The sequence below is a fragment of the Elephas maximus genome, chromosome 6 (genome assembly GCF_024166365.1).
Source record: "Elephas maximus indicus isolate mEleMax1 chromosome 6, mEleMax1 primary haplotype, whole genome shotgun sequence".
Classification (NCBI taxonomy): Eukaryota; Metazoa; Chordata; class Mammalia; order Proboscidea; family Elephantidae; genus Elephas; species Elephas maximus.
The window spans coordinates 113,844,330-113,872,248 of record NC_064824.1 but is presented as its reverse complement, the minus strand read 5'-3'; the positions used below and the strand labels follow the sequence as shown (position 1 = coordinate 113,872,248).

At 38.4% G+C, this 27,919-nt stretch overlaps 1 protein-coding gene across 9 annotated transcripts in view; it reads left to right on the top strand.

Annotated features, from left to right (window-relative positions):
* FN1 (fibronectin 1) overlaps nt 1-27,919 on the top strand; it is a 74,121-nt gene that overhangs the window by 13,533 nt on the left and 32,669 nt on the right. For all 9 annotated transcript variants that reach the window (XM_049888093.1, XM_049888100.1, XM_049888097.1 and 6 more), the window contains exons 10-23: nt 327-479; nt 1,915-2,043; nt 3,622-3,765; nt 8,505-8,626; nt 11,031-11,211; nt 11,403-11,579; nt 12,617-12,745; nt 12,841-12,930; nt 14,014-14,208; nt 15,139-15,411; nt 17,520-17,786; nt 22,100-22,194; nt 23,825-23,993; nt 24,447-24,533. In XM_049888093.1, the coding sequence (XP_049744050.1) occupies nt 327-479; nt 1,915-2,043; nt 3,622-3,765; nt 8,505-8,626; nt 11,031-11,211; nt 11,403-11,579; nt 12,617-12,745; nt 12,841-12,930; nt 14,014-14,208; nt 15,139-15,411; nt 17,520-17,786; nt 22,100-22,194; nt 23,825-23,993; nt 24,447-24,533 (2,211 nt within the window). The remainder of the gene's footprint in view (nt 1-326; nt 480-1,914; nt 2,044-3,621; nt 3,766-8,504; nt 8,627-11,030; nt 11,212-11,402; nt 11,580-12,616; nt 12,746-12,840; nt 12,931-14,013; nt 14,209-15,138; nt 15,412-17,519; nt 17,787-22,099; nt 22,195-23,824; nt 23,994-24,446; nt 24,534-27,919) is intronic.

Here is a 27,919-nt window from a genome sequence, read left to right as displayed (position 1 = left end):
AGTAATGGGGCAGTAGTCAGAATCCAGGTTGCTAGAACAATGTTCACCCTTTGTGTGAATGTGTAGAGAGTATTGTAGTTTAACATCCCCTAATCCTTCCTGTAATTATTCCCTCAAACACACCTTGCCTTTGGACTATATTTTCATCTCTGGGGTTCAAAACTCTACACCTCCACCTAGCAACACTTCGATTCTTTTGAGGCACACGAAGCTGCTTTCCAAGTCAGGGTTCTTAAGGATGACCAAACTGGAATGATAGTATTACCTGCCTTTTCAGACTTTGCCCTTCTTCATCAACTGTGCGTTTTTCATCTCTTTCCAAACAGCTCACGAGGAAATCTGCACGACCAACGAAGGGGTCATGTATCGCGTTGGAGACCAGTGGGATAAACAGCACGACATGGGCCACATGATGAGGTGCACCTGTGTCGGGAACGGTCGTGGGGAGTGGACATGTGTTGCCTACTCCCAGCTCCGAGGTATGCTTGCTGATTAGTGAAGGCATCTGAGAGGGCAAGGGTACAAAGAGGCAGGCTTCTATGTGAAAACCTGTACTTTGCCAAAGGCAGAGGAAGAAAAATGCAGTGCCACCCACTAGGCTACTCTGCTGGAGGAGGCTAACATTTCAAGCAGCCAATTAAGAGAGGCTGGCACAGCAATTCTGGGATTCTGGAACATGCACAGGGTGTAAGCACTTAGCCTGAGGCGAAAAGGTGACTTCAAAGGCAAGAATACAAACACTCGATCCTTTTAGCTCTAGGTCATGCTGTTGGATTCCTGTCTAGAAAAGACTGGATCCATTCTGTGCAGAAAAAAGACTTTACTATTCTAAAAGACTAACTGGAGCCCTGATGGCACAGTGGTTAAGAGTTACGGCTGCTAACCAAAAGTTTAGCAGTTCGAAGCCACCAGCCGCTCCTGGGAAACACTACGGGGCAGTTCTGCTGTGTCCTGTAGGGTCGCTATGAGTTGGAATCAACTCAGTGGCAACAGGTTTGGCTTTTATTCTAAAATCAGGTCTTTGCAGATCAAATTTTATGGAATCAAATATATAGAGAGACCAATCCTTTGTGTTTGGTCCTGTTTGCCCTCTTTAGACCCAAATGTATAACATAAGGAAGTATTGATTTTGGGAAAAAAATGTTAGTTTTTCATCTTTTTGGATTTGAAAAGTAAGATTTAGGTAGAACTCTGAGCTAGTAAGTAGTCTAGGTAGCTGGTGTAGCCATTGATCCAAATGTGTTCTGCTATCAGAGTGTACAATGAGAACACAAACCAGAAATAATAATTATTACATATGAAGCTGGAGAGCTGGAAGCGGCACTAGGAAAGCATGCAGACCAACTGCCTCATCTTCTAGATGAAGAAACTGAGACCCAAAGAGGCAAAGTAATTTGCTCAAGATCCCATTGAGCCTTCAGAATGGAGTTGGCGTATATGTGTATGAATTTACTGTAAGAACCCCACAGATGTCATTTTATTTCCCAAATCCAAATATCTCCTTCCCGTACACTCCAGAGGCCAAACCATCACCTCATGGTGAGTGCTTTTTCCCATTCACCATTAAAAGCAGAGAGCCAAAGGAAATAACCAACTAAGCAAGACCTTTTCAAAAAGTTAAGACATGTATTTGTTCAAGATTTGCCTTTCACAAGGAGGTATATTTTACCACGTTCTTCAGCTGCATCTACTTTAACCTCTGAATTTACAAGTTTATAAGAGAGAGAATTTTTTTTTACCAAAATTGTCTTACTGACGAAACTTTGAAAGGACATTTATCTATAGCATAGAAATGTCATCTTAGTGAAAAGTGTTGATTATTAGGTGAAAGCAACTGTATGCTTTGAAAAAATAACTTATTTCCTCACCAACCCTTTAAAACGTTTGCCATCCATCCCACTGTTGCCTAAACAGATCAGTGCATTGTCGACGACATCACTTACAATGTGAACGACACATTCCACAAACGCCATGAAGAAGGACACATGCTGAACTGTACCTGCTACGGTCAGGGCCGGGGCAGATGGAAGTGCGACCCCATTGGTGAGCAGCCCCTTCACCCTAGAGAGATTTGAAAATGTTAAAAGCAGGTTTCAAATAGGGAGAGCTATTTGATTTTCCTGACTGAAGTTAGCTCCAGACTTTGATCAGTGGCTTGCAGAGAGCTTTACAAAGTCTTCTCTCTAATTGTGGCCCACTATATAATCTTGATAATGATAGTCATCTTTTGTTTGTTTGTCTGTTTACTCATTTATTCAGCAAATACTTATTGGATACCTACTATATGTCAGGAGCCCTCGTGGTGCAGTGGTTAAGAGCTCAGCTGCTAACCAAAAAGTTGGCAGTTAAAATCCACCAGATGCTCCTTAGAAACTCTATGGGGCAGTTCTACTCTGTCCTTTAGGATCTCTACGAGTCTGGATCAACTCGCTGGCAATGGGTTTGGTTCTTTTTTTTTTTTTTTGGTTTACTATATGTCATGCATTGTAGTTTGTATTAGGAATACAGAAATCGTGGGCCCTGCTCTCACAAAGCTTACATTTTTGTGGAGATAACCATCTATTTTTGCTGAATTTAGTGTCGAGCGGGGCTTTTTTTTAACTGAATAGAGTTAGTTCTTTGGTTCTGAATCTTAAAGATTGTCGGAGTTACGAAAGAGAATTTTTCTTTGCTGACTGGGCAATAACAGGAGTAAAGGATTATGCCAGTAAATACCTCCCTCCAAAATATCCTATTTTTCTTGGCTGCCCTTTATAATAGATTTGAACAAATAGTGAAGGTTGACCCTTAGAACAGCTGTGTTACCAGCACTCCAAAGTTTCAGGTAATCTGTTAATATTCTTCTACTGAAAGAGGCAGTTTGATCACTAAGAAAACAAGTCCTTTCAGCTGATAAGATCAGTTTGTTTGACCTGAAATTGCCAAACCTGGGAGCACAGCCTGAGAGGTTTTCTTAGAAGCTGGTCAGCAAGTACTCACAGTTAAAATCAAGTTCATTCAGTTACGTGTAGAATTACCAACAAATTTTGAGGAAGTACGTAAAATGAAATTATTGAAAAGATAAATGAATGAATGAAATGAAACTATTGCCAATTTTTGCCCTCACAGAGTTAAAAGGGTATTTGATTTGGAATGGAAGGAGGGGAATGTTTATTTTAAAAAACAAAAACGAAAACCACCTTAAATATACTGATTTCCAATACTCAAGGAATAATAAAGAACGCTTTTTTTAAAAAAAAAGTAATCACTTGCATTAATATGGGTTAAAAACATATCTGATTTATTCTTCTCTCAAATTTATATTCAGTATGTTATTACTTAGTGCTGGGATATGCCACCGGATTCATGTCTAGAAAAAAATTGGATACTTTCTGTAAAGAAAAAAAAAAAGAAATATATATATAATTAAATAAAAATATTGACATTTTTTGTTTAGACTTACTAGTCTTTTAGAAAATAAAGTATTGCTCCCAATGAGTACTTTTTAAAAAATACTACATGCCCTGTAAGGAGAGTTGCAAATATTTACTCAAACCAAGAACGCATGCTTTAACATACTGAAATTAATTTTGTAGCTTTAAGTCTTCCAGGCTGCTTATTTTTTACTTGTATACATTCTAGACCAATGCCAGGATTCAGAATCCCGAACATTTTATCAAATTGGAGACTCATGGGAGAAGCACGTTCATGGTGTCAGGTACCAGTGCTACTGCTACGGCCGCGGCATTGGGGAGTGGCATTGCCAACCTTTGCAGACCTATCCAGGTAGGTACAGCTGCAGATTGAGGACTGTCCACTGGGATGTAAAAAAACAGCTGCATCATTGTATACCAATACTCTGATACCTAACTTGGAGTCTCCTTTCTCTTTCCCATCCTTCTCTCATATCACTGTCTAATAATTGATCAAATTTTTTACTAGAATGATATTTCTCCACAATCAAGTATAAGGTGTTGGAGACTGTGAACATGTGCTTGTATGTCATTTTGTTTCTAACACTGAAGAACATTCCATTAGGTTAAACTACCCTGCCTAATTTTATCTTACACCCTTATCCTTACTACATAGAAATAGACAGGAACCATGATGTGAGTTAGGGTGGATGTCTAGGACTAGGGTTTTATGTTATCATTCTTAACAGAGAAGTTTCATAGACAAGTTACAGAGAATACAATTTAGGGTATGTGTTAATTCAACATTTCATCTAGACTCTTGTTGAACATTGGAATTTTCATTTGTTTGATCGGTTGGAATCTGGAACAAAGTACCCTGGGCCGGCCAAGAGTTGAGTAACTTGGTCAGTTCTCTGTCCACGCAGTTCAAACACTCTCAAATGTTTATTATCGGGTTTTTTTCAGGTCACAAGGACATAATGTCTAAATGTAGGTGTTATTAATTCATTTTAAGGAAGAAAAAATTGAGCTTAATTGTCACTGAGTGATTAATTATAATAAAATATGTTTAATTATGAAGGTCTAATTTCAGGGCTCAGCTATTTGTGCAACTACTGAAGGGCAAAATTTCCTAGAGCTCTGTTAACTTTAGGCTTAAATGTGGCCTGCATTCAGAAAGAAAAAGAGATTTTTAGGGTATCAGAATCTACCTATGACAGAATTAAGATTAAGTTAACTAAGTCCCTCCATAATGTGATAAGGGATTCACTATCCTAGAGAGTAAGATAGGGAACAACTTACCAAAGGCATGTTTCTTGGCTCTGTATACCCAACTGAGAGTTACATGTGAGGCTCACTATTCCATTTCCCCATCTGTAAAATGAGGAGATGGTAGCAGATTGTCTTTGAAGTTCCTTCCAGCACTAACCATCTAACAAGCTATGATCCTCAATACCATCCACCCAGCTGTGCCCTTTCTATGACCCATAAATGAAGGGATTCCTGCTGTCCCCAACCCTCAGGCCCTACTGGGGCTATGGAAGGTGACTTAACTTTAGTGAGCTATGAACAGATTGGCCTGGCTCTTAAATTGCATTTTTTGATGTAGGGGTAACTTAAAATAGTGTTTTAAATTTGATTTTTCTTGGGGCTGATTGCAGAAGTACTGTAAGCATAGAAAGTATACACTCTGTCTTCCTTTTACTTACTTTTTTAAAATGATGCAACCAAAGAATACACACTTCCAAAGAAATGTTGTCTAATTTCTATGTTTATGATTGTTATTGGCATGGCAATTTGTTGAAAATTATCTCCTCCTCAATGATTTAGAGACCAGTTTTATTCTTCTGTCTTAAAATAAGCCCGTCTGCATAGCTACTGGCTGGAAGCATTTAGGTGGATGTGCAAGAGATGAAATCTGGATGCGAAGTAGTCCTCCAGTGTTAGAATTTTATGTGTTCACCTTGTTCCTACTTTCTAACAAGGGTGACAGCAAGAGCCACTGGGCAGAGAGGAGATTTAGGGAGAGGGACCTGACGTTTGCTCTCAGATACGCAGTTTGGTGTTTATCTGTCTGTCTAGCTTACTCAATGGGTCAAGCCTGGTGTGCAGGACTTTGAGAGTATGGGATGGATAAGGGAACAACAGATTACCAGTAGATTGTCTCTGAGCCTTGTTCTGTTTGTTCCTCCTACAGAGGACTTAGTAGAGTTGTTCAAACAAACAGAAGATAAGAGGCATTCATTTTGTCAATAAGCAACCAGGAAAACACAGACCTCAGCAAATTAAATAGAGGAAGAAAGGACTGAATTGAAACTCATAAATGTTTAACTTCTTCAGGGTCACCATTATTAGAAGTTATTCATTTTGGCCTTCTTTCCAACTCATTTTAAAAGTATAGAAATTGCATTATATCTTTACTTAAAAATTGTTATTCTGATCATATTGAATACTAGGGAGTAGACAGTGGCTTAAAAAAAGGTTTCACAAGCTGAATGTGTAAAGTTTTCATAATGGTAAGTGTTAGCATATGTCAGGTTAATTTAAGAAGTTACACCAACTAACCAGTATCAAAGGGTTTATCAAAAATTTAAATCTAAGTGATGTCAGAATTTTCAGCTTTCCTATCTTCAAATTATATGTAGTGTAAGGTAGAGTATAGTGACAATAGGAATTTAATTGACCCTACAAATAACTGACACAGTCTCTTCACTTTCTGGATAAAACTGTGTTAAATGCATGAAATCCCTATTGTTGCTCAGTGCAGTCCCCTTAAGGAGGGCTATGGTATAAGCCTATATCTTAAAACACAAGAGTTGGAATACAGGAAGTCTTAAGAAAGAACAGAAACTTCTATAGTTTTGCTTCATCTCTTTTGACTGGGATAAAACCCATTACCAAGGAAACACCAGATGAGTTGCTATCAAGTCGATTTTGACTCATGGTGTCCAGAGTAGAACTGCGTTCCATAGGGTTTTCAAGGCCGTGATGTTTTTGAAAGCAAATAACCCAAACTTTCTTCCCAGGAACCTCTGGATGGGTTACAATCGCCAATCTTTCCATTAGTAGTTGAGCTGTTTGCACCATCCACCAAAAACCAAACCCATTGCCGTAGATTCCGACTCGTAGTGACCCTATAGAACACAGTAGGGCTGCGCCATAGAGTTTCCAAGGAGCTCCTGGTAGATTTGAAATGCGGACCTTTCGGTTAGCAGCCATAGCACTTAACCACTACACCACCAGGGTTTCTAACCAGGGACTCCTAAAACCGGTTGAAGTAGCTTTTTTCTTTTTCCTCCCCTCCCCTTTACTGTCCTCTCCCTTGTGGACATAAGAGCATGATTAGCTTTCAAGGTAGAGAGGAAAGGTCATTTGTGTTGTCTTTTTAAAACTTAATCATAATAGGCATTTAATCATTGTAAACTTTTCCCTCTCAAAACCTTGATTGACAAACTAAATAAACTATATGTCAGGTTTCTCTTTACCTGAGGAAATCATAGTAGGATTTTTTAAAAGGATCACTATTTCAAAAACTTTACGCCAATTATCACATATAACTTAAGGGCACGATACTCCTGTATTTGCTGATTCACATGGAAGTACTTTAAATAGTCACGTCTCTAAAAGTTTGATTCGATATTTGTCTTTAAAACACTTTTACATATTTGAGGAGCTTCATGAACAGAAGAGGTGATTCAAGGAGGGACATGAAATTGGCTTCTGCGAATTGATTAAGACAAATATCTTGCTATGTTCTATGAAGCACGTAGCGAGTTAGAATGGAAAATTTTGAATTTTATACACAAATTTTGATATTCATGTGGCTTGAAGATACACGTGTTAAATGAAATTCAGATTCAAAGAATTTTTCAGTTAGTCTCCAACCAACTTTGAATTATTCCCAGTGTGGAAGTGGGTATATTATTCTAGAGCTTTGAGTTCACACAGATAGGCAAGTTATATATTTGTTCAGCTAGAGAAAACTTTGTCTCCAAAGACAATGTAACACCTAAGATAATAAATAAGTTTGAAAATAATTTTTCTTTCTGGAAGTGCTCAGAAAACTTAAATTTGTCCATAATCTGGTGATGTGCTTTATTACAAATGCAAAATCTTGCTGTTTGACAGAGTGGCAGTTAGAAATTCTTGGAAGCTTACTACAAGGAACTCTTTATTTTTATTTCTAGTAAGTTGGAAGGTGGACTGATATAAAAAAAGGACAGTGTTTAGGAAAAAGACAGTCTTCTGTTCTGCGAGCATAAATTTTCCAGCTATTTCATTATTATCCTAAATGGATTCTATGATATTAAGAAATTGAGTCCACTTCCCATATTTTGCTGAAAGAATCAAAACCATATTTTAAATTTTGTTGGTAACAGCCATGTCCTTTAAGATGTGGAAATAATGGATTTAGTATATAATGTCATTTCAGTTGGCAACTGCTTTTAAAAAAAGAATAAAAAGTTTGATCTATTAATTATTTGACCAATCGGCGGTGTCCTTTGAAAGTATATTTCTTTAATAATTTTTCCCCCAAACCGATAGGATGATTACACTGGTAAGAATAAATCTAGGTCCTTAATTATTACCTTTATCTATTTGTGTAGGATTCTATCCCATTGAGGGTTTCGTCTTACATCATGTCCTGTGGTCTTCGGAATTTTGTTTCCTTTTTAGATAGTGAATTCAGTTCTTGATGAAAACCTTTATAAATTAGAATTTATTTGAAAAAGAGGCTTAATAAGTAAATGAAGTTTGTATTCTGTATTTCATTATTCGTATTAGGATATTTTCACAATTTTCTCATAATTCTTTGAAAAATGGAGGAGAAAAAAACAAGTTAGGAGGTATTTTTTTGAAAACACATTTTGTTTGCTAGGAACAAGTTCTAATTGCCTTTCTCACATGAAGGACAATAATTAATCAGCTAAAAAGAATTTGTTGCTTTGATTTCAGATGTCAGTATGTAAAAGTATTAACCTAGATAATTTCTGTTATACTCACATTTACTGATAAGTAAAATTGTCTTTAATGATGGTGGTCCATATATACGAAATTTTAAGTTGAGGTGAGTGAATACCCCGGGTAACCAAATCCCACCTCTGTTTTCAGGCTCCACTGGTCCTGTCCAAGTCATCATCACTGAGGGCCCCAGTCAGCCCAACTCTCATCCCATCCAGTGGAATGCACCAGAGCCATCTCACATTTCCAAGTACATTCTCAGATGGAAACCTGTGAGTATCCCACGCAGGAGACACTGAGCGCTTGAGCTTAACAAATCTTGAGGCTTTTTTCCCCCCAGCTTTTTGAGCCTATAGATCTGATTAACTATTCATATAGCAGTTATGTTTGTTTAATGACCAGCCAGTATGTCATCAATCTAATTAACATGTAGATTTAGCTTTTTTAGTATTTAGAAGAATTTCAGTCTTCTTAAGAAAAAAAAAAGGACAAAGAAATGATGATGCTTAAAATTATTCTTGCCCAATATGGGAAGAGACTCTAAGGTTTTTTATGTCTTGCAATCTTATCAAAGGAAAAAATTAATGGCAGCATTTCCATGATTTGAAAAAAAAAAAAGCTTAAAATTAATCTCTTTCTCTTTTGGTTCACTTTTTAAGTGTTCATTTTGTAAAACCTCATTGTTGGTCCTTTTAAAATAGAGTTATTTAGGTAGATGGGAAAGAGATGATGAGAGGGACGTATAGATGAGGGACGGTAGTTGGTTTAAAGAATGAGCTATTTCTAACAAGTGTCCAGAGATTGAAGCAATCTTACCAAAGGAGCTATTGATCTTTGAAGCTTTAGTTTCTCTTACCCTTTCAAACCTAACCTGTTATAGCCCCAAAGTTTATGACTCCATTATTTAGAGACAGTATTTATAACAAAGAAGGAAAATGCCTATTTCTAATCACTATTGAATTTTAACAATAAAAAAAACAAAAACCTTTGACCAACTCATGCAGTTGTATTTAAGCTCTAGGAAAAATTCAAGCTGTTGGGGTCACGCTTCTTCTTTCACCCCCTTTTGTAATATTGGTAGTATAGTGAGTAGTCATTTGCAGAATTTGGGTATCTAGTAAATTTCCCTCAGACACCTTCTTGTTTCTCATCTCTTTATCTCATCACCAGCTGTGTTTACTTTAAACTTGTTTGAAATAATATATGAGACCATGTAATAGGGAACATTATCGTTGACATGTAGATATAAAATGTACGTTGTTTTTATTAGGTGGTCTCGAATCAAACTTGACTGTGACTCACAGTGACTCCATGTGACAGAGTAGAACTCCCCCATAGGGTTTTTTAGGCTGTAGTCTTTATGGGAGCAAATGGCCAGATCTTTTCTCCCTCAGAGTGGCTGGTGGATTTGAACCGCCAACCTTTTGGTTAGCAGCCAACCTCTTAACCGTTGAGTTGAAAATCTTCAAAGAGTGGCAGTGATGAATTTCTTTGAGGTTTTTAGCAACTAAAAATTTTCAGGTTTTTCCTTAATGTATGCATTCTGCAGTTAATTTTCTAGTATTTCCTGCTGATAACTAACTGAAAAAGTTCACATTTACATGTGAAGATTATCACTGAATTTGAGCTAATTGTAATGACTAATTTCAAATTTTTTTCATAGTGTATCTGGGTTAAAATTCAAATTTAAAGAGAACTAGGATCACTTTCATTAATTCAAAAAATATAAATGGGTACTTGAATATCTGAATTATTGAACAACCGGTTGATTGAGTAATTTAAAAAAGAAAATTGGGAATTCAAAACATATTTTGACTTCTGCCAGTTTCCAACATTTACCCTTAGAAACTCTCATCTTGTTTGAAGTAAGGCTGTTTCTCGTCCACACATTTTATTGCAGTGAGTTTTATGATTCATAACATATTAACGAAGTTGGCCAGGATATGAAAATGTAAACTGGAAGCAAAAGATGAAATAAACAGAAATCATATTCTTCTGCAGTCTTGCCCAAAGTTGGTTAACCACTTTTGATGGGGTAGTTCATATTCAAGAGTGAGTCATAAAGCCAGGCCAGCTGAATGTTGTATGCTATGGTCCTAGGAAGTGATTCACAAAGCAATATGATGCCTTTCAATTTTCTGACAAAGCAAGAAACTTGAGTTGAATTCCATTAAGTTAAAAGATAGAATAGGTGGCCTTTTTTCATATCAGAAAGGAGCACATCTCCGTTCATTGTAGAAATGAAAAAAGTTGGGAGAGATGAAACTTCATCATATGAAGTCACTGATATTAAATAATTGGTCTGGCAAAAGGGAGGTGCCCGGTGCCTGCTTACGGAAACCTCTGGCGTGTCACTTACCTCTCTGGTTCGTTACCTACAAAATGGGGCAATAATCCCACTTTCTCAGTGGGGCAGATGAGGATTAAGTGGGAGAATATAAGTAAAACAGTGCAGTGTGGTACATAGTGAGCCCTCAATACATGTTAGCTCTAACATTTTTTTTTTTATATAGCTACTATTAATATTAACAAACTTTGTTATAGGCCACTGTATCAACTCCAATTTTCCATGATTTCCCTACAGAGTTGAATAGTTTCCTCATTCTTCTTTGAAGACTACCTAATAACATTTCTGAATTTTGTGGGTTTCTTTTTCTTTTTTATTTAAATTTTTAGAAAAATACTCCAGGCCGTTGGAAGGAAGCCACCATTCCAGGTCACTTAAACTCATACACCATCAAAGGCCTGACGCCAGGTGTGATCTATGAGGGACAGCTCATCAGCGTCCAGCAGTACGGCCAGAGAGAGGTGACGCGCTTTGACTTCACCACCACCAGCACGAGCACACCTGTGACCAGTACGTACCACCGTTCTCATGTTCTCACCCAAGTCTCTCAGAGTTGGGCTCTCCTCAGAAAGTGCTTTTCTTTGTCATTCATGGTCTTCTGTGAATGGCACCCACATTTTTAAAAAATGACATTCTGCAGCTGAAGATAGTAAATGTTCTAGATGGCTGAAGGTTCACTTTCCTCTTTCGTGACTCTCTAGGCAACACCGTGACAGGAGAGACAACTCCCCTTTCTCCGGTTGTGGCCACTTCTGAATCTGTGACTGAAATCACTGCCAGCAGCTTTGTGGTCTCGTGGGTCTCGGCTTCAGACACTGTGTCTGGGTTCCGTGTGGAATATGAGCTGAGTGAGGAGGGAGATGAACCACAGTACCTGGGTAAGCTGACTGTGTGGCTCATCGCACGCTTGAGTGGGTAAACCCTCCGTGGGGAGGGGGAGGCACCCAGGAAGGTGGTCTGTGTGGTTTGGAAATAGCTGACAGCTCAGGCTGAATGTCCTGCCCTTAAGTATGTGGAAAGGAAGGGACTGACCCTTTCTAGAACTCAGCTGGGTTTTTCTTGAGCCACCCTCACATTTTTTCTGGTCCCTCATGTGATGACTGCATTATGCATTTGTCTGGGCACAGGTCCATACAACAAAAACTGTTTACTTTATGGAATTCATTGCCAGTATGAGAGCTGATGCAGAAAATTTTATTTTTGGTTGGGAGTGGCACAGTACCTTCATTCATGCTTTTCAAATTCTTATGGTTAGGGGGCCTTTTAAAAACTTTGTTAAAGTATAACATATTGAAAAGTGCACAAATCATAAACGTATAGCTTGATGAATTTTTATAAGTTAAACACACCCATGTGACCAGCACCCAGATCAAGAAAAAGAACACCTCTTCTACCTGACTCCTCATCATTCCCCCCGCCCCAATAAACACAATCCTAACTACAGGGGCTATTTTTCAAAATTTGGGGTTGGATTATAAAATTATACGTATTTAGAGAAAAAAATGGAAAATACAGAAAAGGGGGGAAAGCAAATTATCCCGTAGTACAGGGATAATTGTTGAGTATTCATTTGAATATTTCCTTCTAGTCTTTTTTCTCCCTTGTATGAATATGTGGAGCTATGGTTGCTCAGAAGTTAAGCGCTCAGCTGCTAACCAAAACGTCCATGGTTTGAACTCGCCAGCTGCTCCATGGGAGAAAGATGTGGCAGTCTGTGTCCATAAAGATTTACAGCCTTGGAAACCCTATAGGGCAGTTCTGTCCTACGGGACAGGGTCACTATGAGTTGGGATTGACTCAATTGCAGTGGGTTAGGTATGAATATATAGTTTTAAAAATATCCTTATTCTAGGCTGTGGAGTCATTTGAGGGACTGATTTGTTCTGGTTAATAAGCTTTCCTTTTTATTTCAAAGATCTTCCGAGCACAGCCACTTCTGTGAACATCCCTGACCTGCTTCCTGGCCGAAAGTACATCGTAAATGTCTATCAGATCTCTGAAGAAGGAGAACAGAGTTTGATCTTGTCCACTTCACAGACAACAGGTATGTACTACATGGTGTTTAAAGAATCTTGTTCTGTAAAACATAAGCCTACAGCAAGATTTCCTGACTGTTTTCCTCATTTCTTCCTTTGTAAGCACCTGATGCACCTCCTAACCCTACCGTGGACCAAGTGGATGATACCTCAATTGTTGTTCGCTGGAATCGACCTCAGGCACCCATCACAGGTCAGCTCAGCCTCCTCTTCTTTGGCTGCCATGTTGATTTTGATGGTATAGGTGGTGAAGGAGCAGATTCTGATCTGTGGACTAGCATAACATTTTAAATTTCCCACGTAATTATTAGACTAGGGTAGAGTGTTGTGTGTGTGTGTCTGTAATATTAATTAAGAATGTGATTGTTTTTAAGCCTTATAGCCCTACTTTCTTATGAATCATTTCCCTCCAATCCGTTTTGCCCACCTCCTACACACTCTGTCACACACACACACACAGACACACACACACGGGCAACAGACCCAAAATCTTCAAAACCAGCTCATTGGCTTATTGAACCAGGCATTCATTCTCATGGTTGAAGAAGGGTTATTGTTGATAGCTGCTGTCGAGTCAGCCCCTGACTCATGGCAACCCCATACACAACAAAAGAATACACTGCCCGGTCCTGCACCATCCCCATGATCCCTTGGGGATCAGACTGTTGTGATCCATAACGTTTTCGTTGGCTGATTTTTAGAAGTAGATCGCCAGACTTTTCTTCCAAGTCCATCTTAGTCTGGAGGCCCCACTGAAACCTGTTTGGCCTCATAGCAACATGCAGTTACCACTGATAGGTGGGTGGTGGCTGTGCCTGGTAATTTTCCTGACAACCTCACTCTGAGTGCTAGTCTTTAAGAGGTGGCTAACTTGCCTTCTTAGCTCGTTAGTGGACTCAAGGTTTAATCTTTCAAGATCTTAAAAGAGCACAATTTTGTGCTCAGGCTGGTTCATTAGTTTAACACGAATGAATGAGAGATTAGTTTAACATGAATATTTTCACCTTATGGCTTCTCTAATCGAAATTTATTAAGGATCTCGGATCTTTACAGATTATGTTTATTGTTAAAAGGGTTTGCATGACTGTTCTTAATTTATCTTTATGTTGAATAGTCATTATAAGAAGTGGCAACATTGAAAGAGTCAGAAAGAATCACCAATTCTTATCTCATTAAGCAAGATGCTAAGGTTAGCCAGAAAAAGTGGAATTTGTGATTTTTTAAAAATCTCTTTCATAAAGCACTCTATCTTATTTTTTTTCTCATGAATCTGCAGGATACAGAGTAGTCTACTCACCATCCGTTGAAGGCAGTAGCACAGAACTCAACCTTCCTGAAACAGCCAATTCTGTCACCCTCAGTGACTTGCAACCTGGTGTTCAGTACAACATCACTATCTATGCTGTGGAAGAAAATCAAGAAAGTACTCCTGTTTTCATCCAACAAGAAACCACTGGTGTCCCACATTCAGGTAACTTTAAAAAAGACTTCCATGATTGATGTCATTGGTCTCATTGAATTGTACGCATTAAAAAATGTTGAATTGGCAAATGTTGTGTTATCTGTATTTTCACAATTATAATAAAATTTGACACCTCCTAATCATGGAGCCCTGGTGGTGCAGTGGTCAAGAGTTATGGCTGCTAACCAAAAGGTCAGCAGTTTGAATCCACCAGGTGCTCCTTGGAAACTCTATGGGGCAGTTCTACTCTGTCCTATAGGGTCGCTATGAGTCAGAATCAAGTGGGCAGCCACAGGTTTAGAGGAGTAAGGGAATCCTTGGAATGTGCTTGTTCTACTAGCCTCCTGGGGAGAGGACTGGAAATGTAAGTTAAAAGAAGAATTGTGTCCCTGAGGAAAGTTGTTTTGCCTCTATTTCAGCACTTCCTATATCCAGGTAATCTTACAGATTAGTTCATCTCTAAATTTATGAAATCTGCTGAAATGCTCATACTATAAAGTAACCTATGCAAGCCAGCTATTTAGCCTTCCAGATTAAAAACTGACAACATAAAGTCTTCATATTTTTCATCTGTTGGTCTTAAGTATTACAAAATGTTTCAGTAAAATGAAAAACCACAGCATTCTTTCCTGTAGTCATCATAATGGGGTTTCCTTTGTGTGTTTATTTCATACCTCTAGATAAGACACACCATATGCTGAAGGTTCATCTGCTTACGTGCGTATTTTAGGTGAAAACTTCAGATGTCGTAAAGTAAGACGTGTAACTGAACCATGCAAATATATGCAAAAAAAAGCATGTTCTCTGGTTAAGAGACAAAACTTAGCATTACTCTGAAACGAACGGCTCTGGGAACTGGCTAACGCATTGGGGAAACTGTCTTTTCCAAAAGAATCTTCAGCAGGAATTGTGAATGACTGATTGCCTCTTGTCTGGTAGGTAAAGTTCCCCCTCCCAAGGACCTGCAGTTTGTGGAAGTGACGGATGTGAAGGTCACCATCATGTGGACACCCCCTGAGAGTGCAGTGACTGGTTACCGCGTGGATGTGATCCCTGTCAACCTGCCCGGAGAGCACGGGCAGCGCCTGCCCACCAGCAGGAACACCTTTGCCGAGGTCACTGGGCTGTCCCCTGGGGTCACCTATAACTTCAAAGTCTTCGCAGTGAACCAGGGAAGGGAGAGCAAGCCTCTGACTGCTGAACAGACGACCAGTAAGTCCTGCTCCTGGCTTTACCTCTATCCCCAAATTCTCTACCCTCCCTTCCAACCTGGGATGAATATGAAGCATACCACTGACTCCTAAGTTTATATCTTGTTGTTGTTGTTGTCGTTAGTTGCTGCTGAGTTGGCTCTGACTCGTGGCAACCCCATTCGTACAACAGAAGTAAATGCTGCCCAGTCCCACATCATCTTCACAAGTATTGATATTCTCAAACCTATTGTTGACGTCACTGTGTATTTTGAGTACCTTCCGATCTTCCAGCACTCCATCGGACAATATTCTGTTGCGATCCATAGGGTTTTCATTGACTACTTTTTGGAAGTAAATCATCAGGTCTTTCTTCCTACTCTGTCTTAGTCTTCAAGTTCTACTGAAACCGTTCACCATGAGTGACCTCACTGGTATTTAAAATACCAGTGGCATGGCTTTCAGCATCATAGCAGCCCCAAGCCACCACAGTATGACCACCTGACAGACAGCTGGGGAGTTTACATTTAAGAAACAGGAAAGCACTCAGCCACGAAGGAAATGTATAGTGGACATAAAGCACAGTTAAACTTAAAACAAAACCCACATAAGCGTCAAGTGGTAACCCATTTCCAAAATATGCATACCAGGAGAATGATACTAAGAGAGAAGAAGTTAAGAAAACCTAATTTTCTCTGCTTATGGAGACATGGATCAATAATTTGAGTACATTTCTTTGTAACCAAATATATCTAGATCAAACTTAAAATGTAGGTTCTTAACACTTGTGCATTTAGAGTTATTTATGAATTAAAAAAAAAAAAACAATTGCTGTTGAGTCGATTCCAACTCATAGTGACCCTATAGGACAGAGTAGAACTGTCTGGCAGGGTTTCCAGGGAGCACCCAGTGGATTCAAACTGCTGACCTTTGGGTTAGTAGCTGTAGCTCTTAACCACTACGCCACTGGGGTTTCCTATTTAGGAATAGTAATTACTAAAACATTTAGTGCTTATTGGGCATCAGGTCCTCTGTTCAGAGCTTTACAAGCATTATTTTATTTAATCCTCATTTTGACCTGATGAGGTAGGTTGTATCGTTAGCCCTATTGGATAGGTGAAAAAAACTGAGGCTTATGGTATTAAAAAATTCTGCAACTCACCTAAGGTCAAAGAGCTCGGAAGTGGTGGAACTTGACCTGAAACCTTCGTCTTTTTGACTCCGGAGTCCATGGTCTCAGTTATTATACTAGAATAGCTCTTAAACATTTCTTCTATCTGAAAGACTTTCTAAATTTCTGCAGGAAAACTGCTAGTTATCATACTCAAGAAGAAAACTTACAATTTACATGATTCCTTCTGATAGTGCAAACTTGTTGGTGTCTGGATGAATCTGAGGTTCTGAATATATGTCAGAATTATGGTCTAATCTGAGTCCCTGGGTGGCGCAAATGATTAAGCACTGGACTACTAACTGAAAGGCTGGCAGCTCAAACCAGTCCCGAGGCGGTTTAGAAGTAAGCCCGGGAGGTCTGCTTCAGAAAGGTCACAGCCTTGAAAACCCTCCAGATGGCGGTTCTGCTCTGCACATTTGGGATCACCATGGGTTGAAGTCTCATCATCAGCAACTAACAACAACAGCAAATCTGGGTCATGTGAAAATAACATTTCTCTAAGCAAAGGACTATTCATTCAATAAATGCATAAAGGATTATTTTTATTCTGTATGGAGCTTATCAACTTTCCTTAAACTTCTCTATAGTGGGCTTATGCCTCTTAACCTATTCAGCTCAGAGCAGCATAAATTGTGGGGTTCAGAATTTTTTTGTTGTTTATTTTTTTAATGTCGCTATAATGTAAGGATAATTTCGAAGGATGGTGGGAAAGTCATACTGGAAAATTAGACTTTCCGAAGGATCACAGTCAAGCAAAAGGGGTCAAAGAGTTCTCATGAATGACATAGAGTTTTGGCAAAGTTCTATGTAGCACTCAATCTCATAATGGCTTAATTTTCCTGGTTTTGACTTTTACTTGGTTTCAACCTTGAGAGAAAATTCAGTCAAGCTTTAGGATTTCAGTATTATAATTACTGATCTAAATATTTCTTGGCATGCTTCATCTTTTTTTCTAGAACTGGATGCTCCCACTAACCTCCGGATTACCAACGAGACTGACTCGACTGTCCTGGTAACTTGGACCCCACCTCGGGCCCGGATATCAGGGTACCGATTGACTGCAGGCCTGACCCGAGGAGGCCAACCCAAGCAGTACAATGTGGGGCCCTCAGCCACTCAGTACCCACTGAGGAATCTGCAGCCTGGGTCTGAGTACACTGTAACCCTAGTGGCTGTAAAAGGCAACCAGCAGAGCCCCAAAGCCACCGGAGTCTTTACTACTCGTAAGTCAACATTTGAAATGTTATTTCGTAATGATTTTAGAGATTCTTAACTATATTTATATTCTTGATTCTTCATACGTTTTTAAAAGTTAGCTTGAAAAAACGTAGTACATGATTTAAAGCAGCGCTACTCAAAGTGTGGTCCGTGGACCAGTTGCTGGCCCATCAATTGTTACTAGTCCACAACAAGACAAAGAGTTTGTGCCAGAACATAAATAATAGATTATGTTGTTTAGTTCAATTGATAACTTTTTGAAGCAAGACTTTCTTGATGAAGTAGTGTGTTAAAATCTTCGTACATTGCCAAGCTCCTTATTTACTCTGAGGCCAGCGCTTTGAGTAACACAAATTGAAAGCATTCAGATTTTTGAAAAATGAATTCTATTGTATTAAATGAGTTGCCCAAATACTAGTGAAGGTAAGAAAAGATCAGCACCTATGGCTACATCTTAATAGATTGGGCATCAAATGATAGCCATGAAATGTAGGATCAAAAACATCTACCAGATGAATACAAACCAGGAGATAGAACGAGAAGCTAAGGAAATGACTTGTGCAGCACTGAGTGCAGCAGATTAAAGTACTTCTGCAGAACAGAATAGCTTCTTTTTCTTTTTTTTTCCTTCCCCTTTCTTAAGTTACTCTTGACGGCCCAAAACAAAAAAAACAAACCTCTTGCCATAGAGTTGATTCCAACTCATAGAGACCCTATAGGACAGAGTAGAACGGGCACATAGGGTTTCCAAGGAGGACTTGTACCGCCGACCTTTTGGTTAGCAGCCAATCTCTTAACCACCGTGCCACCAAGACTCCCCAGGGGAGAAAATACCGACAATAATTTTTGTTCTTGTCTTTCCTTTTGCCCAACCTTTTAGAGAAAGTGGTCTTAAATCAACCTATCTACATTACAGTAAAGGTCTATATTCACAAGCAGATTTCTATTAAGTACATTCACATTTACATTACAAAGAATTATGAGATCCCTTATTTCTGGCAAACATCATGTTATTCTGAGCGCAGCATTTTGAATTGCAGAAGCCCCTAACATAGGCATTTTTTTCAGGTTATATTGCAACTATGAACTAGTTTGTAATTTTCCAAAAGCTTTCATCACATCTTCCACTTTGACTAACTTAAAAATATAGACGTTAACCGACATTCAAAACATGAATACAACGTTGTTTGTAAACAACTATGGAATTTTAAAAATTTAAGAAATTTTTCCTTGTAAGAAGTCCTCATTTACCAAAAAGTTACTCCCACTTAAATTTGGTGAATGAAGTTTGCCAGTAAAGTTTTTTTCGAAAGTAATTTTTAATTACAGGCAAATAAAATCTGCTTTTTATTAATAAGTAAGTTCACCTAAAATTTTTGCAATATTATGTAATTTGATATTAAGATACTCTAAAATCTATTAACATGAGATCAGTGTCTTTATATTTCTTATAAATATTTCTTAGGAATGCCCATCACGGCATTATAATGGAGATTTCAGTAAATGTCACCTTGTAGTAGATGTGGTCTTTTGCTGAAGTACAGGGTTACATTGGTGTCTTTTTTCACTCCTTAACATAAGACATCTTTTATGTAGTTTCTATTGTTGAACAATATGCCTATAAAAGAAAAAAAAAATTTTTTTAATTATGTTAAGAACAAATAAGTAGGAGAAGGCGTGAATATACGATATTTCAAGCACTTTTAGAGACTTTAAAATGTTGGCCATGTTATTTTATATTGTGCACAGTATATTTATAAAAACATATATAATTATATTTGAATTAAAGCTGTGATAGTCAAAACTAATTTTGTTAGATTAAGGTTAGCACAGTGCCTGGCACATCATATATTTTCCAAAAATATTTCTTGAATAGATGATTGCTGCAGGAAAGAATGACAAAGAAAACAACTCAACCAAGCTTAGATTTAAATACACGGACACATTCAGGGGGTTCTATGACAAGTTCTTTTGGGCTTCAAGTACTCCCTTAAGGGAGACATCAGCCGACATCAGCAAGCCTTGCTTGTTTTTGAATTGCTTTAAGTTTCTATCACTTTTTACTGTCTTACCAAGCTGAATTCTGGGAATAACTTTTCTGGTTTTTATAAAAAAAAAAAAATTTTTTTTTTTTTTTTTTTTTTAATACCTGCGCTAAATTGTTCAAATCAAATGTGATAGGGAAGGGGGGAAAAAGCTGTTTCTGGGGAAAATTCAGCTTACTCTTTTATAAATAGAGCAAATTTTATTTCTTTAACAGCCAAACTGTTCTTCACCTAGGGAGAGTTGCCAGAAGCTGTAGCTCATACTTAGAGTCACATCCTTTGTTTGACATCAGTTTGTGGTTTGGAGGTTTTCCTGTAATGGTCTTCCCAGGCAGAGAGCAGCATCTTAAACTTGGGAAGATTCTAGCTGGTTGGCTCAAGCAACAGAAAACACCCAGTCTTAAAGCCCAGGACAGTTGAGGAGAATATTATTTGTGAAAAAGTTGTGGTTTCACAGATGTTTGGCAAGAGAAGCTCACTGCTCACTGTATTGTTTCTCGTGGACAATTTAACATTGTCACACAAGGTTGGCCATGGCATTTCAGCCAAGTCAGCAGCAGCCAAGGGCTACGTGATTTCAGAGATACTGGGAAGGCATTACGGGTCACCCATCCTATTTCCCCCCAAACACCATTGAAATAACAACATACTTATGAAACAGCTCATTAAACCAGTAGAACTTTAATTCTGCCATTCCAACAGTCATTACGAAGTGGCCCACACACGTCTTTGATTTTTTCCCCACACAGTATTTTAAAAACTAAAAAAAAAAAAAAAAAATGCATGTTAAAATTCATACTGAAAATAATGGAAGAATTGCAATGCTGGGCCTGCATTTCCCCATGGCAAAAAATTGTCTGGAGCTGAGTAGACACACACTGGAGTCTTAATACTTTTTTAATCCCTGTTCATATAACTGGAGGATAACTCCATCTCACCAGTCATTCATAATTTAGTGTAAATACATTTAATAGTTTTGTTTGTTTTTTTTGTTCCCCAGTGAGAATGGAATTTGTTTGGGATATACAGAGGAGGGAATAGTGAGGGCATCAAACACATGACCAGGGCTTTTAACACACTTGGAACTTTTGAATTTGACTCACCCATCTCACATGTCAAGTATAATTTACAAATTATAAACATATAATAAGATTTGCAAGGTGATTGGAAATGTCTGCCTTAACTTTGTGTACGCATACTCTTTTTCTTCCTTTATTTTCTTTTATTTACTTTTTAAAGTAATTTTCATTAAGAGAAATAATGGTAATGTCAGAATGCTAGAAGACACAAAATAAACTTATATATTTTCTAATTCTGGTGGCAGAATACCAAATTTCTGTAGTGTTATCCTAAGTGAATAATCACTTATTTAGGGATTGAATCTTTATAAGTATATCCATGGAGGCAGATGTTATTTACCTTCAATATGGTATCTGTCTCTTATCTTAATTTAAAAATAAATAAATAGATAAGTGGCAATCATTATGGAATAATTCATCATAAAGCTATTTTCAGATCACCATGTATCATTTAACCTATGAGCCATTGTTCTCCTATTAATGCTTAAGAAACAAAATGCTGATCAGTGTGTAGTGACCGGTTTTACTTTTTGTGTGGGATTTTATACTGAAGATATAAGTGAATTTATTGTCATCAAACTTAATTCTCAACCATGATTAAAAGACACAAATCATAGAATCCAAGGAATTAAAAGGGACCTCCTTAAAAGTTATCTAGCCCCTTGTTACCCAAGTATGATCCATGAACCAGCAGCATCAGTATTACCTGTGAGTTTGTCAGAAATGCAGAATACCTGTCCCCACCTTTAAAAAGACAAATTGTACCAGGAGCTGTCAAGTCAGTTTCAACTCAAGGTGACCCCATGTGTGTCACAGTAGAGCCACACCCTATAGAATTTCCAAGGGCTGTATATAATCTTTTGGAAGCAGATCACCAGGACTTTTTTCCAAGGAGCCTCTGGGATGAATAAGCTGAGTGCTTAACTTTTGCACCACCCCGGGACTCATGTCCCCGCCTTAGACCTCCAGAATAAGAACCTGCATTTTGACCAGGTCCCAAAGTGATTTGTGTCACGTTAAAGATTGAGAAGCACTGAACTACTCCAAATGCTAACCCAGCGAAGGAAAATATGTTACATTCTGGATCCACTGATTGCAGGACCTGAGGTCTCACTAAACCTACGTGTTATCTACGCTCTATGCAATTACCTGTGATTCCAAGGTTTGAACACATGCATTGGTTCTGTTTCACAGTGCAGCCTCTCGGTTCCATCCCACCTTACAACACGGAGGTGACTGAGACTACCATTGTGATTACGTGGACACCTGCTCCGAGGATCGGTTTTAAGGTAAACTGCAGATGTTTCCAATCTATCCTGACACGGCCCTAAGGTTCCCTCATGTTTCAGGATATGGTAGAAACAGGATATTCAGGAGTCAGGAGACCTGGGTTTTATTAGCTTCTTCTGCTTAGACCTCTCTGACCCCAGTTCCTGCGTAAACCTGTTGCCGTCTAGTTGATTCTGACTCATAGCATCCCTCTGGAACGGCCACATGTGGTTCCCAAGGCTGTAAATCTTTATGGAAGCAGACTGCCACATGTTTCTCCAGTGGAGCAGCTGGTGGGCTCGAACCGCTGACCTTCCAGTTAGCAGCCCAGCAGTTAACCACTGTGCAACCAGGGCTCCAAGTTCCTGCATAGCCAGGCTATAACAACACAATGAATGACTGGAAGGATAGCAAAGGCGGTAGCTGTGAAAGAGCTTTGCAAACGATAAAACATTAATATGGAGCTTTTAGTTGTTGTTACTTTCTCTATTCTTCCCCTCGGGAAATTGCACTTGAAAATATAGGGGAAACTGCCTCTGATGTGTTATTCCAAACAGGTGTCAACAAGTTCACCACAAGCCGGTTTAGGGAGACCAGTTAAACTCAGAGACATATAAAAATCACATTTTCATCCAATCAGTTTCATGGCAACTTGTTCAAACCCCTGTGGGTGAACCTCGTAATATAAGTTAGGGTTACCCAGAACCCAGTGGTTAAGGTCTTCCATATAGATGTCTTGATTCATGTTCTTCAAAGGAACAATATCAGAGAAGCAATGAATACCAATGAATAGAATTCCTTTCTTTGGCAATTAGAGTGTGGGAGAAGGAAATATTTATCATAACTGAAAACCAAGACAAAATTCCCATGATTGTTTTTAAAGAATGCACCAAAGTCACTTCCTTTTTTTGGTGTGCAAATGATTAAGCTATTTAAATAGAGAGGAACCTTTTTTGAAGATTGCCAGTGAACCTTTAAAAGTTTCCTTATAATAGTGTGATTCTGACCTTCAGAAGCCTTATAACACAGGAAGGGTATCTCCAGAGTACACTGTTTGACAATATCATGTTACCTAGGTTTTTGAAATAGAATCTTAAAAGAATTTAAAATCACAAGGACATTCATTTTAATACTGCTTTTGTAAAATATCATCCTGCAATTGAAATTATGAACATATTTCTTCAGGAGTGTTTTCGCAGTAGAAAGTGCTGGTGCCTTTAAGTGGTAACTAAAAACAATCAAAATGTGAATAACTCATTACAAGGGAGAGCTAGGGGATTTCTTGAAGCACAAAGAAAATAGAAATGAACTGCTGGGTGGTCCAAAACCCCTCTGTACTTCCAGTTTGTACCTGGGGATGATTTATCAAGTAAAATAGTATACAATGACTTTTTTTGGAACCTTCAGTTATAAGCCACCCTGGTGCAATTTTGGAATGTACCACCCCCAACCCAGCCCCCCTAGTACAGGGAATTTCCAGCTTAAATGTATAATAGAGCTAAAATAAGGCCCCACATTCATTCCCTAACACAAGTACATTGTCAGCTCCTGGGGAGTTCAGGTTATACAAAGCATAACCATAGCCCCTCACCAGTAGCTCAGCTGTGGAAATATTTGTTATTGGTGTTTATCTTACTTTCCTTCTTCTAGCTGGGTGTACGACCAAGCCAGGGAGGGGAAGCACCACGAGAAGTGACTTCAGACTCAGGAAGCATCGTGGTGTCTGGCCTGACTCCAGGTGTGGAATACATTTACTCCATCTCAGTCCTGAGAGACGGGCAAGAAAGAGATGCACCCATTGTAAAGAAAGTTGTGACACGTAAGGAGAGCTCTTTTTTTGCCTTTCCTTTCCTTCTAGTTTTTAGTATCACTTTCATTAAAAGCTAATACCATATCACTTTTTACTTGTGATAATGGAATAGGCATTTCTCATCCCACTCGCATTATTAGCTATTTCTAATCTCAAATAGCAGGTTCATCTCATATTATATATTCCAAGGCATCAGAAGTGTTCTTTTCCATGTTAAAATTATTTTAGAACTATTATGAACAAGACAGAAAGAAATTCAATAGTATTGCAAAATCACTAATCATAAAAAATTATCAGGGAATCAATCTCCACCATGTCACTAGGACACAACTTATGTATTGTTACTGATTCTCAAGAAAGAAAGAAAGAAAGGAAAAATGAAAAGGAAGGAAAGAAGTATTCCACAAGTCAAACATTTTACGTTAGCTTTAACTTTTAATTTAAAATTTTCTTTTTGCATAGCACTGTCTCCACCAACCAACTTGCACTTGGAGGCAAACCCTGACACTGGAGTGCTCACTGTCTCCTGGGAGAGGAGCACCACTCCAGGTAAGCTAGATGTATCACAGAAGTATATGCAACGCCTTCCCAAGATAAAGTTTTTTTTTTTTCTTTTTAATGTCTTAAGTGAAAGTTTATGGTTGAAGTTAGTTTCTCATACAAAAATTTATACATACATTTTTAGGTTACCCTAGTTGCTCTCCCTGTAATGTGACAGCACACTCCTCCTTTCCACCCTGTGTTTCTCGTGTCCATTCAACCAGCTCCTGCCCCTTTCTGCCTTCTCATTTCACCTGTGGACAGGAGCTGCCGTTTTAGTCTCATGTGTCTACTTGCGCTAAGAAGCATAATCTCTACAAGTATCATTTTATGTCTTAGAGTCCAGTCTAATCTTTGTCTGAAGAGTTGGCTTTGGGAATGGTTTTAGTTTTGGGCTAACAGAGAGTCCAGAGGCTATGTCTTCTCCAGTCCCTCCAGCCTCAGTCAGACCGTTAGGTCTGGTCTTTTTACTAGAGTTTAAGTTCTGCACCCCACTTTTCTCCTGCTCTGTCAGGAACTCTCTGTTGTGTTCCCTCCAAGACAAAGATTTTTTTTTTTTTAATTGCGCTTTAAGTGAAAGTTTACAGTTCATGTCAGTTTCTCATTAAAAAAAAAAAAAAAAAAACTTATACACACACAGTTATGTGACCCTAGCTGCTCTCCCTATAATGTGACAACACATTTCTCCTCTCCATCCTGTATTTCCTATGTCCATTCAACCAGCTTCTGTCCCCCTCTGCCTCCTCATCTTGCCTCTGGACGGGGGCTGCCCACTTAGTCTCACGTGTCTCCTTGAGCTAAGACGCACTCTCTTCACCAGTACCATTTTATGTCTTATAGTCTAGTCTACTCTTCAAGACAAAGATTTTTAAAACTGTTACCCATCAGAGAAAAACAGCATCAAAATTATAAGTATCCAGCTCTTCGTAAAAAATACAGAATTGGTATACCTCGTAAATTCGTATTCAGGGAGTTTTAAGGCATGTTTGTTGAAATCGCAGGAAAGAGAATAATCATGCTGTAAGGTGTGGAAAAAAGGCAGGTGCTTACCAAGCTGTGGGAATATGAGGATTGAGAAAAAGCATTTTGAAAGGTGCCTTTTACTCAGAGGCATTCAACATTGTCAAAAAAATTGCTGGAAGCATACTATGTAATTTTCCTCTCTAAGCAGTCATCAGCTCAAGCATAACAATGATTGTAAAGATGGCGCAGGACCGGGCAATGTTTCGTTCTGTTGTGCATAGGGTCCCTATGAGTCGGAACTGACTCCACGGCTCCTAACAAAAACAACAACAACAACAACAAGCGGTCATCAGAAATTCTAAGTTTATTATTCAATAAAGTTTCACGGTTATTTTTTCGTGAGTTGCAGCATAAAAATCCATAAAGGGCAGAAATGACCTCCAATTTACAGATGAAAAAATTGAGATTCAGAAAAAAAATTGATCTACCTATAGTCACATATTTTAAATGTTAGAAAACTGTGATTGTAAGTGGTTTCTAGACCCTGTCTTACACACAACTGCATAAATTTGGAAATTATTATTATTTTATACTTATATTCAATACTGAGAAATTTGGTTAAATGGAGCTCCATGATGGTTTTTAAAACTTTAAAAGAAGCTTTTGTTTAAACTCCTTGTTCACACACTTTGAAAATTTTTTATAAATTTCTGAAATGTATAAGAGCAATAAAATAGCGATATCCAAGTAATATGATGTACCATGGCACGACAAGAAATTTTAAATATTCTTTATTTTTTTAATAATATTTTATTGAGTTTTTGGGATGAAAGTTTACACAGCAGATTAGGTTCCCATTTGACAATCTCCACACAAATTGTTCAGTGACAGTAGTTGCATTTATCACAATGTATCAACATTCTCTTTAATTGTGCTCTGTTTGTTCTCTTTTCAGTACTCTACTTTCCCTGCCCCCTTATCTTCTCATCTCTGCTTTTGAGGAATTGTTGACCTTTTAGACTCATTACCCAAAACCAAACCAAACCCATTACCCTCGAGTCGATTCCGACTCATAGCAACCCTATAGGACAGGGTAGAACCGCCCCATAGAGTTTCCAAGGAGCGCCTGGCAGATTTGAACTGCTGACCTTTTGGTTAGCAGGTGTAGCACTTAACCACTATGCCACCAGGGTTTCCTTTTAGACTTATACTGATGGTTTTTATGTAGGGCTCTGATCTTATGGGTAATATACTTTATTTTGTGTACCACTTGGCTATTTCACTAAAAAGTGATCTCAGAGGATAGGCTTAGTTCTAGGTTTTAAGAGTGCCTCAGGGCAACAGTCTCAAGGGGGTCCTCTGTTCTCTACTGTTCAAGTTAGGTACAGATATGTACATAGATGAGAACAAAAAACAAAAACCAAACCTGTTGCTGTCAAATCTATTCCGACTTATAGGAAACCCTGGTGGCATAGTGGTTAAGAGCTACGGCTGCTAACCAAAAGTTCAAATCCACCAGGCGCTCCTTGGAAACCCTGTGGGGCAGTTGTACTCTGTCCTATAGGGTCACTATGAGTAGATGAGAATAACCCAAAAAAAACCAGTGCGTTCACAACTACGAGTCTCGACTCACCAGAAGCGAAACAATAAGAAGGTAACCAAAAGCAGAGAAGAAACAAGGTTACAAGAGCCACTACCTCATCCACCTTTACAGCAGAAGAACTGGTGGTGCCTGGCTACCACCACCGACTGTTCGGACCAGGGCCACGATAGCTGGTCTCAGATAGAATGGGAGAAACATATGGAGCAGAACTCAAATTCTTATTAAAAAAAAAAAAATCCAGATAAATATTCTTTATTTAGATGCCTTTGCCAGTTCCATGCAAAAAGCTCTTTAAATGAGAATTTTAATGAAAATGTCCTTGTATTGTTTAATATTGAGTATATTGGGAAAATCACTATCGAACTATCAAGACCCTCATTATTGAGAAAATTCTAAATTAAAACAAAAAGGTGTTTCAACTAAAGTTGATTGCATCTTTAACTGTTATACTTAACTAATTTAAGGGACATATTTCAGTTATTATCTCACTATTTCTAATTTTACTGTAATTTCTTAAACAGTTCTTATCCTTTCTTGAGCAGACAGCTAAGGCAATTGTCTCTAAATCTAGCTGAAATAATAGGGGCTCAAAATAGCCTTTTAATCCCTCTCTGAAGTAGAGTCGCTATGAGTCCAAACCGATTCTGATTCGACGGCAATGAGTTTTTGGTTTTTTCTGAAGTAGAGTGATTTTCATGGCATTTTCTTTCTTTGTGGAAACATAATTTAAGCCAAACTTGTTGCCGTCAAGTCGATTCCGACTCACAGCGACTCTATAGGACAGAGTAGAACTGCCCCATAGGGTTTCCAAGAAGCAGCTGGTAGATTT